General features: G+C 36.4%; 1 protein-coding gene across 1 annotated transcript in view; it reads right to left on the bottom strand.

Annotated features, from left to right (window-relative positions):
- LOC126812203 (centrosome-associated protein 350) overlaps window positions 1-13,481 on the bottom strand; it is a 52,244-nt gene that overhangs the window by 4,616 nt on the left and 34,147 nt on the right. Inside the window, exons 21-35 of the mRNA XM_056102094.1 lie at window positions 12,651-12,781; window positions 11,805-11,942; window positions 11,306-11,430; window positions 10,629-10,796; window positions 10,215-10,316; window positions 9,587-9,676; window positions 8,114-8,156; window positions 7,668-7,773; window positions 6,942-7,147; window positions 6,126-6,375; window positions 5,199-5,401; window positions 4,384-4,544; window positions 3,831-4,068; window positions 1,452-3,199; window positions 297-414 (exon numbers count right to left, since the gene is read on the bottom strand). Coding sequence (XP_055958069.1) covers window positions 297-414; window positions 1,452-3,199; window positions 3,831-4,068; window positions 4,384-4,544; window positions 5,199-5,401; window positions 6,126-6,375; window positions 6,942-7,147; window positions 7,668-7,773; window positions 8,114-8,156; window positions 9,587-9,676; window positions 10,215-10,316; window positions 10,629-10,796; window positions 11,306-11,430; window positions 11,805-11,942; window positions 12,651-12,781 — 3,827 coding nt within the window. The remainder of the gene's footprint in view (window positions 1-296; window positions 415-1,451; window positions 3,200-3,830; window positions 4,069-4,383; window positions 4,545-5,198; window positions 5,402-6,125; window positions 6,376-6,941; window positions 7,148-7,667; window positions 7,774-8,113; window positions 8,157-9,586; window positions 9,677-10,214; window positions 10,317-10,628; window positions 10,797-11,305; window positions 11,431-11,804; window positions 11,943-12,650; window positions 12,782-13,481) is intronic.

Genomic DNA, 13,481 nt, shown 5'->3' with positions numbered 1-13,481 from the left:
TCGATCAACACCGGATCAAACAGAGCCATCGTTGTCCAGGACATGTGAAATCAACTCAATCTTCTTCATAAAGGCTGCATACACTAATTGTTTTCATACAACAAATGACCTTCCATCAGATCAAATACTTATTTCCAATAGCAATAAGTTCATAAACCTAGCATCATGCCTGCCCTGGTTCATAAATGGTGGATGAGCAGGAAATCAATACAAATTATAGACAAAAAATAAAACGAACTGAGCATCATTATAAACAATTTTAACCGAGCACCATTGTAAAACATTAAACAACATACCTGTTTTATTTGTCCCCACAGCTGATTTACTAACACCTAAAGTTTCTTCAAAATATTCATCTTCAATATCATCACCACCCAATAGATTAAATAAATCATCATCTAATTGTTGAACATCCTATAATATAAACAAATTAACTAAATGTTCATCTAATTGTTGAACATCCTAAAATATAAACAAATTAAATATACCTTCAACTAACTGTTGTACATTCAACAATATAAACAAATTAAATATACCTTCAATTAATTGTTGTAAAATATAAACAAATTAAATAAACCGTCAACTAATTGTTGTTCATTCAACAATATAAACACATTAAATAAATCGCTCTTCAATATAAACAAATCAAATAAATCATTAACTATTGTCGTAAATCCTCTACGATTTAAAATTTAATCCATCATCTAATTGATGCATCATCTAATTGTTGTATGGTACATTCCTCTAAACATAAGTTATTTTTTGTCATAGTGAATTTTACATGATTTTTCTCAAATCATAAGTTTCAATTACAATAATTGCTTATAATAATTCTTTGGAACCTAAAATGTGTCTTTCATACTGGATATCAAGAGCCCACATCGTTACGGAAGAGTAACAACATCAATATTGATTGGAATGAATCAAAAATTCAAATACTGTGGATATTATTGAGTTGGAGCTTTACATAATTTAATTTACTTCTCCAAAAAAAGAAAGAGAACTTCACATAAATTTCAGGGCTAACATATGTTCAATTATATTTCAATAATTTGCTTGTCGTTAAGCAGGAGGAAACAGGAGGAAATCCACAAGGTGGACAGGTAACTTTATTCCTTGTCACATACAAGCAGGAAATTGAAACCACACCATTAAACGTAATGACAGAGAGAGAGAGAAATGGGGTTTAACGTCCACTCGACACAAACTAGGTCATTTCGGGACTAACATATGGTTTAATTTTATTTCAATAATTCGCTTGCAGTGGGAGGAAACCGGAGGACCCGGAGAAAACCCATGAGGTTGGACAGGCAACCCTACTCCTTGTCACGTACAACCGGGGATTCGAAACCACGGCAGTTGACTCAATGACAGGCCTTATACATAATGACAGAACGTTTGATCTAAAGTGCACGCTTCAAACCATTTGGCCATTAAATATGTATACATACCTGTGATCGAGAGCCACCAAGAACAGGAGACAAGGGTCGCTGTAATTCATCTTTTATTACAGCAGATTCTAAACCAGTGTCCGATTGGTCACTTTCAGAACCAATATGACCATTGACCAATGGTTCCTCAGTTTGATTGTTTTGGCGTTTTTTATTTCTAATACCAATCATATGAGTCAGAGCATTCTCTACCAAGGATGTCATGATGTTATCAGCTTCATCATCTGATTTTTGTTCGACAGTCTTTTGCTTCTTTGGTTTTGGTAATGTAGGTGGTGGCACTTTCTGATTTGCTGTCTGCTTGTCTGAAATTTTACCCATCGTATTAACAGAATCAACAAGCAGTTCTGCTGTAATTTGATCGGTTAATTTATCAGCCAGTGCTTCGAGATCTCGACTTGGAGGTTTCTTGTCTCCAAACTGTTCCACTTTATCGGCCGTTTCTTTGATAACTTTATCCAACTCGCTGTCTGTGGTTGTGGAGTTATCTTCCTGATCAGTGACTGAGTCATCTGCCGTCTTTCTCTCTCCAGGTTTCATATCGTCTCTTATTGCACTTATTTCACTACCAGGAACCAGAGCTCCGTGTGCTGGCTTACATTTGAAATAACGACTACATTGTTCATCCTGGTCTTCTTCGGGTTCCTGTAATTCCACACCAGCCCAAATACCTGGCGCCAACTCCACTTTACCCTTGTAGAGTAGAGTTCCCTTCTTACGACCCCACACCAAGACTTCTTCTCCAATCTGAAACTCGGCTAATGGATCTGTGAGAAGTAATGAATTAGTATCACCTTCACCAATCAATGGAGTGTTCTCCTCCCGGGGAGTCAACTCCTCTTCTTCTGTCATCTCTCCGAGCAACTGATCTAAGTCACGATTAGTTGTATCATCTCGTTGACTACCTGCCTTTTTCTCTGAAAGCGAAGGTAAACTGACTGAGATATGTTCACTGATATCCTCCTCACTGACTTGACTAACTGATCTACCTGTAGAGTGAACCTGTGTAGGAACACGTACTGGAGTTTTCTCAGACTCGGATTCCGATTCCACCGTTCTCTCCGATTCTTCATCTTCAAAATTAACCCCATAGGAACTAGCAGCAGATCTCTCTGTACCACTGGAAGGTCTGGAAACTGTCGGAGAGTAGGATAACGTGTGTTGAGATTTTGTATGAGAATCATTTTCACTATCTGATTCCTGGATTCCTGTCAGAGCTGCTGATTCAGACTTTTCTCGATGAGAGTCTTGCTGATCCAAATCAGGTTTCTTTAGATTCAGATCCAGTTTTAATGATCTTGATGCTTCAGACTGAACTGAAATAGCTTCATCAATTTGTTCTGAAATCCGTGAATTGTCCTTTTCTGAGAAAATGTGTGATGCACTTCGATCACTTCTAGCACTTAAAGACGGTTTCAAATTTTGAAGGGAATTTGCAGAAGCTGTGAAGTCCATACTATATGACGGATCATCCTCGACAGCACTTTGTGTTCGATCAACTTCATCACCGACTGGGAGCCTCGTTTCGATCTTCAACAAACCAGAATCAGTTTTGTCAGAAATATCCGAGTCACCCTGAGACAATTCCTCAATGATCTCAGAAACACTGGATTGAGATCGTGGATCCTTGGAATCTTTTTTCTTGCTGTGTTTCTCGGAGCCTGATTGAGCTGATTCACTGCCTTCTGATATACGATCCAGGAATGATGGCTTCTTTTTATCAAGAAGTGGAGATAACTTACTACTTTCTGAAATCATAAACAAAATACTAGGTGAATAATTACAATTAAATGAATGAATGAAAAATTTAAGACTTGAACACAGATTTAGTTCATTATTATTGTGAACTCTGGTGCTGGGTATTGCGATTGTAGTGACGATACAATAGGTATTGCGATTCAGGTGCTAGGATACGATTCGTATCACGATTCATAACCAGGTCAATATTTACCAAGAAAACAACAGGATAAATAAATAATTGATATTTTGAATCCTGCCAATGTCAAAGAAATAAAACTGTTTTATATTACGATATCCTATGGATAACGTGTGACGCGTATAAATAAGAGTGACAGGTTAATTACTAAAGCGACTCCCTCCCCCTTCCCCCCAAAAAAACTATACAAATAATCGTGATACATCAATTCAGCGTCTTGCAATTCAACACGCGATATATTGAAACAACAATATATTGTGCCAGTACGGTTGAGGGCCCTGGTGCACTAATATTTAACAACCTTTAGAATATCTTTCCATCCGAAAAAAAGTGGGAGCTCATCTTCGGATGTATTTCAATTTTAGCCGTTTGGTTTTAGGCTACCTTTAAACAATTTTTTTAAAATCCAAAACAAGTTTAAGACAGTTTACTATTTTCATTACCTCTACTGTCTGAAAGATTGGGAGATGTTTGAGCTGAATCCGAACCATTGATCGTATCTTCATAACTTGAAGAGAAGCTACCTTCCTGATCTCTCTGTCGTTTATTATTAGAATCATCTTTAACATGACTCTTTGTTTTACTTGGATGTTTTATAAGTGGTTTAACAACTGATTTTGGTGGTTCTAGTTCCAGGTCACTCTGTTCATGTTTTAGCTGATTGATGTAATTATCATAAGCCTGTTGTAATATAAAATAAAACATCATAAATATTCATCATAAATATTCAATGACAAACTAGGTCAATAATAAGCTTGCATGTAGGGGTCTTTGGCAGCATGAAGAAACCAGAGGACCCGGAGAAACCCCACAAGATTGGACAGACGACCCTACTACTTGTCACGAGGAATCGAAACCACGCCAGTTGACTCAAAGACAGACCTTATGATACAACATGCATAATGGAGGAGATATGAAAGACGATGTCACTGATGCCAGCTAAATATTTTTGAGATTTTATCGATAAATTTTGGTGATAAAATGGAAGAAGTTTACCTCTACTTGTTTTTTTAGTGATTCTTCCTGGGCCTTCAATTTCTCCTTCTTTCTTTGTTTTCTTTCTTTCTTCAAGATCTCAAACTCCTTCCGCCTTCGTCTTAACTCATCATTAAGGTGACGAATACGACCTTCGTAATCACTGGTATCTGATACTGTGTCTATAAATATATATATATATATATCTCATTGAAATGGGGTTTAATGTCCTATCAGGCTAATGAGCGAGAGAGAGAGAGAGAGAGAGAGAGAGAGAGAGAGAGAGAGAGAGAGTGGGGGGGGGGGCGTTTAACTCCACTTGTACAAACTAGGTCATTTTGGGACTAACATATGGTTCAGTATTCTATTTCAAGGGGTCTTTAGCAGTGGGAGGAAACTGGCTGACCCAGAGAAAACCCACGAGGTTGGACAGGTGACCCTACTCCTTGCCATTTACAAGCAGGGAATCGAAACCAAATCATTTGAATCAATGACAGATCTTACGATTTCACATGGACACATTAAACAACTAGACCACCCAACCCTGCACCCTTCTATCAGTCTAATGACAGGAGGTTAAACACCAGACTGTTTTACATGAATATGGCTAATAAAGACTGTCATACGCAATGCTGTGAGCTGAGAGGGGAATTTTGCCTCGACACAGCTGTTCCAATCCAACTGTTCCTTCTTACTGGTTTTGTATGAAGGGAAGGGGCACTTGGGACATCGGAAGAATTTTGATAGTACATCAGATATTCCAATGGCTGATCAGGTCTTGGTTTTTCGTCTCCGACACGCCTTCCATTTATCCCTAGCCTCGTTAAAAGACTTACCTGTATGTGAAATGGAGTCCTCTGATTCACTTTCAGATCCTGTTCTACGTGACCATGGGGAGGGAAGAGGAGATCCTGAAGGTAGATAACGTTTTAATGGTTTCTGTCGACGACTAACAGAAGTATCAGCTTCAAACGTTTCGTTGGTATATTCATCATTAACAGAACTATTTACTATAGTATCATCACTTGAATCATTTATCCTGAAAATAAAATACATTTAATCTTTTAGATTACCTTCTATTAGTTTAACAACTGAACAATTCCTGACTTATTTTTCTTCCATATATCTCATTCCATGATTCAAAACATTCTTATTTAAGATGATTGATTGAATGAAATGGGGTTTAAAGTCCTACTGTTCTGATCCGACTGGGCTAATGAAGACAGGCATACGCCATACAGTGTACTATGAGGAAAGTTTTGCACGAACAGTGACACTATGGCTTACTCTTATATCGAATTTCAACTGTCAAGGGATCTTTTATGTGCATGCCAATGTGTAAATGCAGGCTCAGATTTTTGTCCTATACAAATGACTATATACATTGTTGCTTGCCATGCCCTCTGTCCTGCACAACTGAAAAGGGGGAACCACACCCGAAAATCCCAATGAACTTTCTCGGCCAACACCAAGATCAAACATGGGAACTCCAAGTTAGCGCGCCGTTGTTTTACTCACTGAGCCACCGCAGTTCCCCCAATCACAATACCAATACTCGTAAATTATATAATAAATTTTTCAATAATTCGCTTGCGCGTAGGGGTCTTTTGCAGAAAACGCACAAGGTTGGACAGACGGCCCTACTCCTTGTCACCTCCAACCGGGTAATCAAAACCACACCAGTTGACTCAATGACAGATTTTTTGATACAGCGCGCACACGCTAACAATTCCGACATCCAACCCTCGCTAATAAATACTTACTTATTTTGTTTATCTGGTGTAACTACAGATAGATCAGTTGCTGATGGTACTTCTTCTGGTATAGATAAATCACTATTACTGTCTTTAACCGATTTATTTCGTTTTTTTCCATCATTATCTTTACTTGCTGTATTTGATCTCTGACTTGATAGCTGACTTGTTGCTGTGTTTGATTCATCTCGAGCTGTAATAACTTGCTCTGATACAATACTCTCACTTTCCTTACGGCTCACAGCTTCATTCTTATTGGCTGTTAAAAATATGAGAATTTCAATAAGCTCTTTAATTTATGAAGTAAATTAATAGTAGAATAATTACTAGCTGGGGTGGGGGAGAGAAATTTCCCTAAACCACAGAATTCTTAAGTTCTAATTTCTTTTTTAGTCCACTATCATTTTGTAAATGGGACACAGTTACCATGTTTTAAACAACAAATTCAATCACTAACAAAAGTGTACAGAGCAGGGTTCTAATTAAAAAAAAAATCCTTAAAAACTAAAATATGTTAAGAACGCAGCTTTTTTATTGGCCAGAGCTCTTGTTTAAGTTCTATTTACCAGTCTTACAGTGGAATTGACCAAGGGAGAACTTCAAGGATTTACATGCCAAAATAAGAAATACATCAAAATTGTGTAGTGAAAGCCGTGTAAAATGCCAATAGAAATCAATTCCAACATTTAAAGCATATGCAATTTTGTGGGTTGTGGTGTGGGTGTAATTTACCCTTTTTGGCGTAGGGGAGTGGATATAATTTGCCTTTATGGGGTAGGGGTGTGTATGTAATTTACCCTTTTTGAAGGTAGAGGTGTAATTTACCTTTTTGACTTGTTATTTTGTCTTGTTTGTTAGTTTTATTACTGGGTTTGACATCAGTAGGTTTATTGTCATCCCATACATCTAATGCTTTCTTCTCTAATTCAAAAACCTTTGCTTCAGCTTCATCTAATTTCTTCTTCCAGGCTAATAATTCCTCCGCACTCTTTTTACGATTTAATAACTTATGTTCTCTTATTGTCAGATATCTGAATAACAACGAAGATAGATATTAGTGTACATGTTGTGGGTATATTTTGCAAGGAAGTCAACCCTACAAAAGGTTAGATACAGAGAGAGAGAGAGAGAGAGAGAGAGAGAGATGGGGTTTAACATCCACTCCACACAAACAAGGTCATTTCGGGACCAACATATGGTTCAATTTTATTTCAATAATTTGTTTGCACGTAGGAGTCTTTTAGCATGAGGTTGGACAGGCTACCCTACTCCTTGTCACGTACACGCAGGGAATCGAAACCATGCCAGCTGACTCAATAACAGACCTTATGATACAGCGTGCACATGCTAACCATTTTGGACATCCAACCCCTCATGAATAATCAAACAAAAGTAAACGCTGTTAAGCATCTTACATAAACAAACAAACATTTAGCTCTTCTCCTAGAAATATCAAATGGGATTTAATTTTTTTTTTTTTTTTTTTTTTTTTTTTTTGATATATATCTTGGTATGTATTCACTTTACTTAAATTGTTAAAGTCCAACTTACTTGTCATTCAGCCATAATTTATGTTGTTTTTCAAGTTTCTTTTTGTCACCTTTTAGAGTTTTGCCACTTTTTTTGTCTGTTATAACTTCTGAATCCGATTTACAATCTAAAAATATATAAATTATTCATTTTAAATTTATGTTTATATATTAGTTCAGACCAAGGCTGGACATAGGCCACCGGTCACAGACTTTGTCCGATACAAATTATCACACAACATATATATCAAGCCTGGAAAATGAAATGAAATAAAATGGGGTTTAACATCCCACTGTTCTGCTCCAGCTGGGCTATGAGGGAAATTTTTGCACGGACAGCGGCGCTATGGCCTACTCTTATATTGAATTCCAACTGCCAAGGGATCCTCTACGTGCCCATTTTTTTTGGTCCCATTTGAACAATTAGACAGCTTTCCCACATAATACATAGTAATATTATAATATTACCTTTGGCAGAAAAATTTTCGTTCAGATCAGATCCTTCTTCAAACTGAAATAAATTTAAAATATGATAAATTTGTGAAAATCAATTTTGAAAGACACCTAAATTAAATATGTCACCAGAAATCTTTAAAACTCTAGCTTTAACATCTGGTTTAGGTTGGTTTTTATTCTTACCTTGGTTCGAACATAATAATAAAATAACACAGCCAACATTTTGTTAAACTTCAAATAAGATTTCTTTCTGATCTACTATTGTTTGATAGAATAAGTCATCCTACATTGAGAAGTTCACAAATAATCAACATTCTTTAGGCCTAACCAAATTAATTTTTAATTCCTCAGTCTTCATAATTAGATAGCCACATGAGTCTTCTAAGCGATGTTTTGTTTAAAATTCAAAAACGTAAAAATTGGAACTAAAAGATTCTGAGAAGAGCAACAGAGTACTGTTTGTCTTTCAATAAATTTTTTCCAAGGAAAGAGGAAGCAAAACTTTTAATAAGAGTTCCCCAAAGAACATAGGTTCAAATTAGTATGTGCTTTATAGACTATATCATTATTAGCAGACATCGCTCAACTGACTAAAGCTTAATTTTTAAAAGGTGTTCCCCAAAAAACAAGAGTTCAAATTAGTGTGTACTTTATAAACTATATCATTATTAGCAGGAGACGTTCAACGAACTAAAGCAATGTTTTTAAAATGTGTCCCTCAAAGAACAAAAATCCAACTTTAAGTGTACATCAATATTTTAAGAGAGATTAATCAAGTAACTACAGTAAGGGTATATATGGTGATTTATTGTTGAGTTGTAACTGTCAGTGTTATATAATATAGATATTTATATTCTTGTATAACACCTAGTTGTAACTGTCACTAGTATGATGTAACAAATGACATGATAAACTTAAAACACTCAATCAATACTAATAAATAGATTCTTAAAGACTTTCCTTCACTGACCATCTATTATATTGGAGAGGACTCCTTTCTGATTTGTTTACTTTAAGCATACATTATAAAAGATCTAGGCCTATAATTCAATGGCTAATATCTTGGTTCAGAGTGGATCAATTTGACAGAAGTTTTCAACATATTCTATTGACGTTATTTATTCATTAACTTTTATAGCGAGAACTGTCAACTCTTTATCTAATCTCCCATAATTCCCCTTTAAAGTAGGGGTCTTTAGCAGTGGGAGAAAACCAGAGAACCCAGAGAAAACCCATTAGGATGGACCGGCGACCCTACTCCTTGTCACGTACAACTGGGGAATGGAAACCACGCCAGTTGACTCAATGACAAGACCTTATGATAGAACGCGCACGCGCTAACCATTTGGCCATCCCTCCCCTCCCCCTCGTTTAATTCAAAGACAAACGAAATGTTGAAATACACTGCACAATATTCTCCAAATAAAGAAATCCGACTTTGTAATAATGGTCTTAGCATGGAAAATGAGAGTAAACCAGACTTACAGCACTAGAATCATCTTCAGTGTGAATATCAGCTGGACGACCTAGTCTACCAGTTAATGTTTTTAAACCATCTTGTAATTTTGCCATTCTCTGTAAGATAAATCAACTCATATTTAAACATGTAAATAATCAGTCATCAGAAGATAGTAACTCGTTAAGAGATATTATTTTGACTGACGTGCCATCTATATATATATATAAATAAATAAATAATATCCAATGATCTAACTCTCAGTTAAAAATATAAAGAAAACCGAAATATTTGAGAGAAAAAAAACGTTTAAAATTTAATTTCTGGCTAGTACTTTCATTGTGTTAAAACGAATCGTCAGGCCATTTTTATGCGATACTATGCTGTGATGCAATAAAATGGCCTGACGACTTGTTTTAACATGATGAAAGTACTAGCCAGAAAATGAATTTTAAATGGTTTTTGTCTCAAATACTTTGATTTTACTTATATATATATATATATACACTAGGGTTATAAGGGCAGCATAAGACGTGGATTGACATAGGCCTGGTGGAATTGCACTACCACTTCCGATTTGTGAGTTAGGGTTAGCGATGTGTCGGAGGATTCTATCCTCGCAACGTCTGGTAAATTGTTAGTGTACTATATCGTTACCTTTTTTTGATGTAATTTAGCTATAGTCTCCTGTTGCTTTAATACAGCTTGACGTTCTTTATTAGCTTGGATATTAGCTTCCTGTAGACGTCGTATCTCAGCCTGAAAACACAACAAATAACTGATTACTTTATGTAGTTGAAATAATTCGCTTGCGCGTAGGGGTCTTTAGCAGTGGGAGGAAAACAGGAGACCCGGAGAAAACCCATGAGGTTGGACAGGCGACCCTACTCCTTGTCACATGCAACCAGGGAATCGAAACCAAGCCAACTGACTCAATGACAAACTTTGTGATATAGCGCGCACATGCTAACCATTCTGCCATCCAACCCCCCAACTAAAAATAAGTTTATCACATCACAAAGAATGTTACAGAAGGATGGAAAGACAGAAACACAATATTCTTTACATTACCTGTTTTTCGTGCAATTCTTTTAAAACAATTTTTTCTTTTTTCTTGATCTGAGGACGAACGTCATCCGCACCTTTATCACGGAGATGATGTTTTTGTTGTTGTAACCATGACAACTCAGCATCAGCTTTCTTCTTTAATGCTGTTTCTCTAATACGAAGCATGGCCGCCTAAAACATAAAAAGATGTTTTCGAATTTATAATTTGTGAAAAGCAGCACTACAGCCTTTTCTTATTCTAATTTCCAACTGTCATATTGTACACAGAACATACGGTATGTACAATTTTGACATAGAGTATCAATATACCGGTACAGGTGACAATTCTATGGAATACAATTACTGCTAATTACTGAGCAAAGTTTTGTCTAGGCTTATCAAGCAATGACTAGAAAAGCCTAGTCGAAACATCGTTCAGTAATAAGCAGTAATTGTATTCCTTAGAATTGTGACCTGTATATTCCAGTTTAATAACTGTTTATATTTTCATATTTTATCATTGCTTGATAATGACTAGAGAAGCCTGGTCGAAAGTTCACTCAGTAATAAGCAGTAATTGTATTCCATAGAATTGTGACCTGTATAGTCTAGTTCAATTACTAAATGCCATTGAAACAATTTACAAACCACAAGCTTAATTATCAACATTAAAATATTGAATATTTAACTTATTTTTTTACCTGATGTTGAGAACGTAACTCTTCTTCCTTCATCAACTGTCGGACCATATCGGCTGTAAATTTACTAAATGTATCACCTCCAACAAATAATGACATATCTCCTACTGATAGTTGACTTGTTCCAGCTAAAATATACATTATATTAATTTGTCAAATTCTGAGAAGGTGTATTCTTTTATACAGATCAAAGAATTACATGTAAAATATACTGGCAATGATAAAGGAGATTTACGACTGTTCTGCTCCAACTGGGTTAATGAAGACGTGCGTATGCCATACAGTGTGCAATGAGGGCAATTTTACCCGGGCAGCGGCACTATGGCCTCCTCTTATATCGAATTCCAACTGCCAATGGATCTTTTACACACACGTGAATGTATACACGGGGCCTCGGTTTTCGTCGCTAACCATTCGAATGTACCCCCCCCCCAACTCCTCAAAAGGGCACACATTTCACCATACCTCCTACACAAACAAATTAGACCAACGAGTTACATACCTTCATCATTATTTAATATACTGTCATCACCTTGATGACGACGTTTAACTTCCTTTCTGTGACTTTCAGATGGTAAAACTTGACGAAAAGATTCATCTTCTGTTATAGATGAATCAAACGATAATGTATAATCACCTTCTACAAATATAAATACATCTCTAATTTACTTCTGTCTTGTTTGTCTTTTGAAATGAAATGAAATGGGGTTTAACGTCCTACCGTTTTGCTCCTAAACTGGGCTAATGAAGACTGGCATATACAATATAGTGTGCTATGAGGGAAATTTTGCCCATACAGCAGCCCTACGGCCTACTCTTATATCGAATTCCAACTGTCAAGGGATCTTTTATGTGCACGCTAATGTATACACGGGACGTCAGTTTTTCGTCCCAACCGAACGATCACACAACTGTCCTTGTCAGGCCCTCCGTCCTGCATCACTGATGAACTTTCTCGGCCAATGCAGGGATCGAACACCCGACCTCCAGGCTAGCGAGCCAGCGTCTTACCCATTTAGCCAGGTCAAAATAAGGACCCAAAAAAATTTGTGTATCTATGGAGAATGTGTGATGTGAAGAATGACGACAAAAAAACATAAAAAAAAAATTGTAAAAAGTCGTGAAAAAATGTATCTCAATACATCGATTCAACGATATATCGTGCCAGCACTAGTCCCTGTAAGAAAGTCCCTTAGGATTGTTTAGTTATATGGATGCGACAAAAAAACAAGGTCGACCAGTCTACTTGTTAGACTGCACGTAAAAGATCCCCAAGAGCTGGAAATCGATAAGTATTTCCCTAACAGCACACCACATGGCTTATTACAAATTTTTAACAAAGACAAACCTGGAATATCTTCTGCTATACTCTCAGCTTTTGATTCATCTCGACCGTCTGCATCACTAGCTGATTTAATGGAAGAAGAATCTGTATCTTGTTGGCTGTCTTTAGCTGTGATAACACTACCACTACTAGATCTAACAATATAAACAAATATGTTATTGATATTTTAGTGTCGACATTGTCTTGAACTAATCATTTATCAATACTTTCATCTGACAAAAACTAATGTGTCCGAAGTACTGAGGGGTTTTGGGTGGCTGAAGGGTTAGGGCGTGTGCGTTGTATCATAAGGTCTATCAGTCAACTGGTGTGATTTTGAATCGCTGGTTGTATGTGACAAGGAGTTTTCTCCTGGTACTCCGGTTTCCTCCCACTGCTAAAAAAACCTATGTGCAAGCGAATTGTTGAAATAAAATTGAACCATATGTTAGTCCCGAAATGACCTGGTTTGTGTCGAGTGGACGTTAAACCCCATTTTTCTCTCTCTCTCTCTCTCTATGGGAGTCAGTCAGATTTATGGCTACACTATGCTATAAAAATATGGTTTATCATAGTCTAGTGGACCAAGAGACCTTATGCACGATCACTCAAATGTCACACATTTGGATATCCTATTCAATTATCTTAACATAAGAAATCGGTGTTACTAGTCGATTCATGAAAGAAATCTGGGATGGCTACTTGCCACTCATATATTTCTAATTTTAATTTTTATTAAGAATTTTACAAATGGTGTCAAGAATTGGAGCAAAAATTAAACTATATTCCTAAAAATGTTTATAAATTAATTATAATTTATAAGGTATTATTTCAGGCATTGAATAAAAAATAACA

Source organism: Patella vulgata, chromosome 1, assembly GCF_932274485.2.
Source record: "Patella vulgata chromosome 1, xgPatVulg1.2, whole genome shotgun sequence".
Taxonomy (NCBI): Eukaryota; Metazoa; Mollusca; class Gastropoda; family Patellidae; genus Patella; species Patella vulgata.
This window is presented reverse-complemented; position numbering and strand designations above follow the sequence as displayed.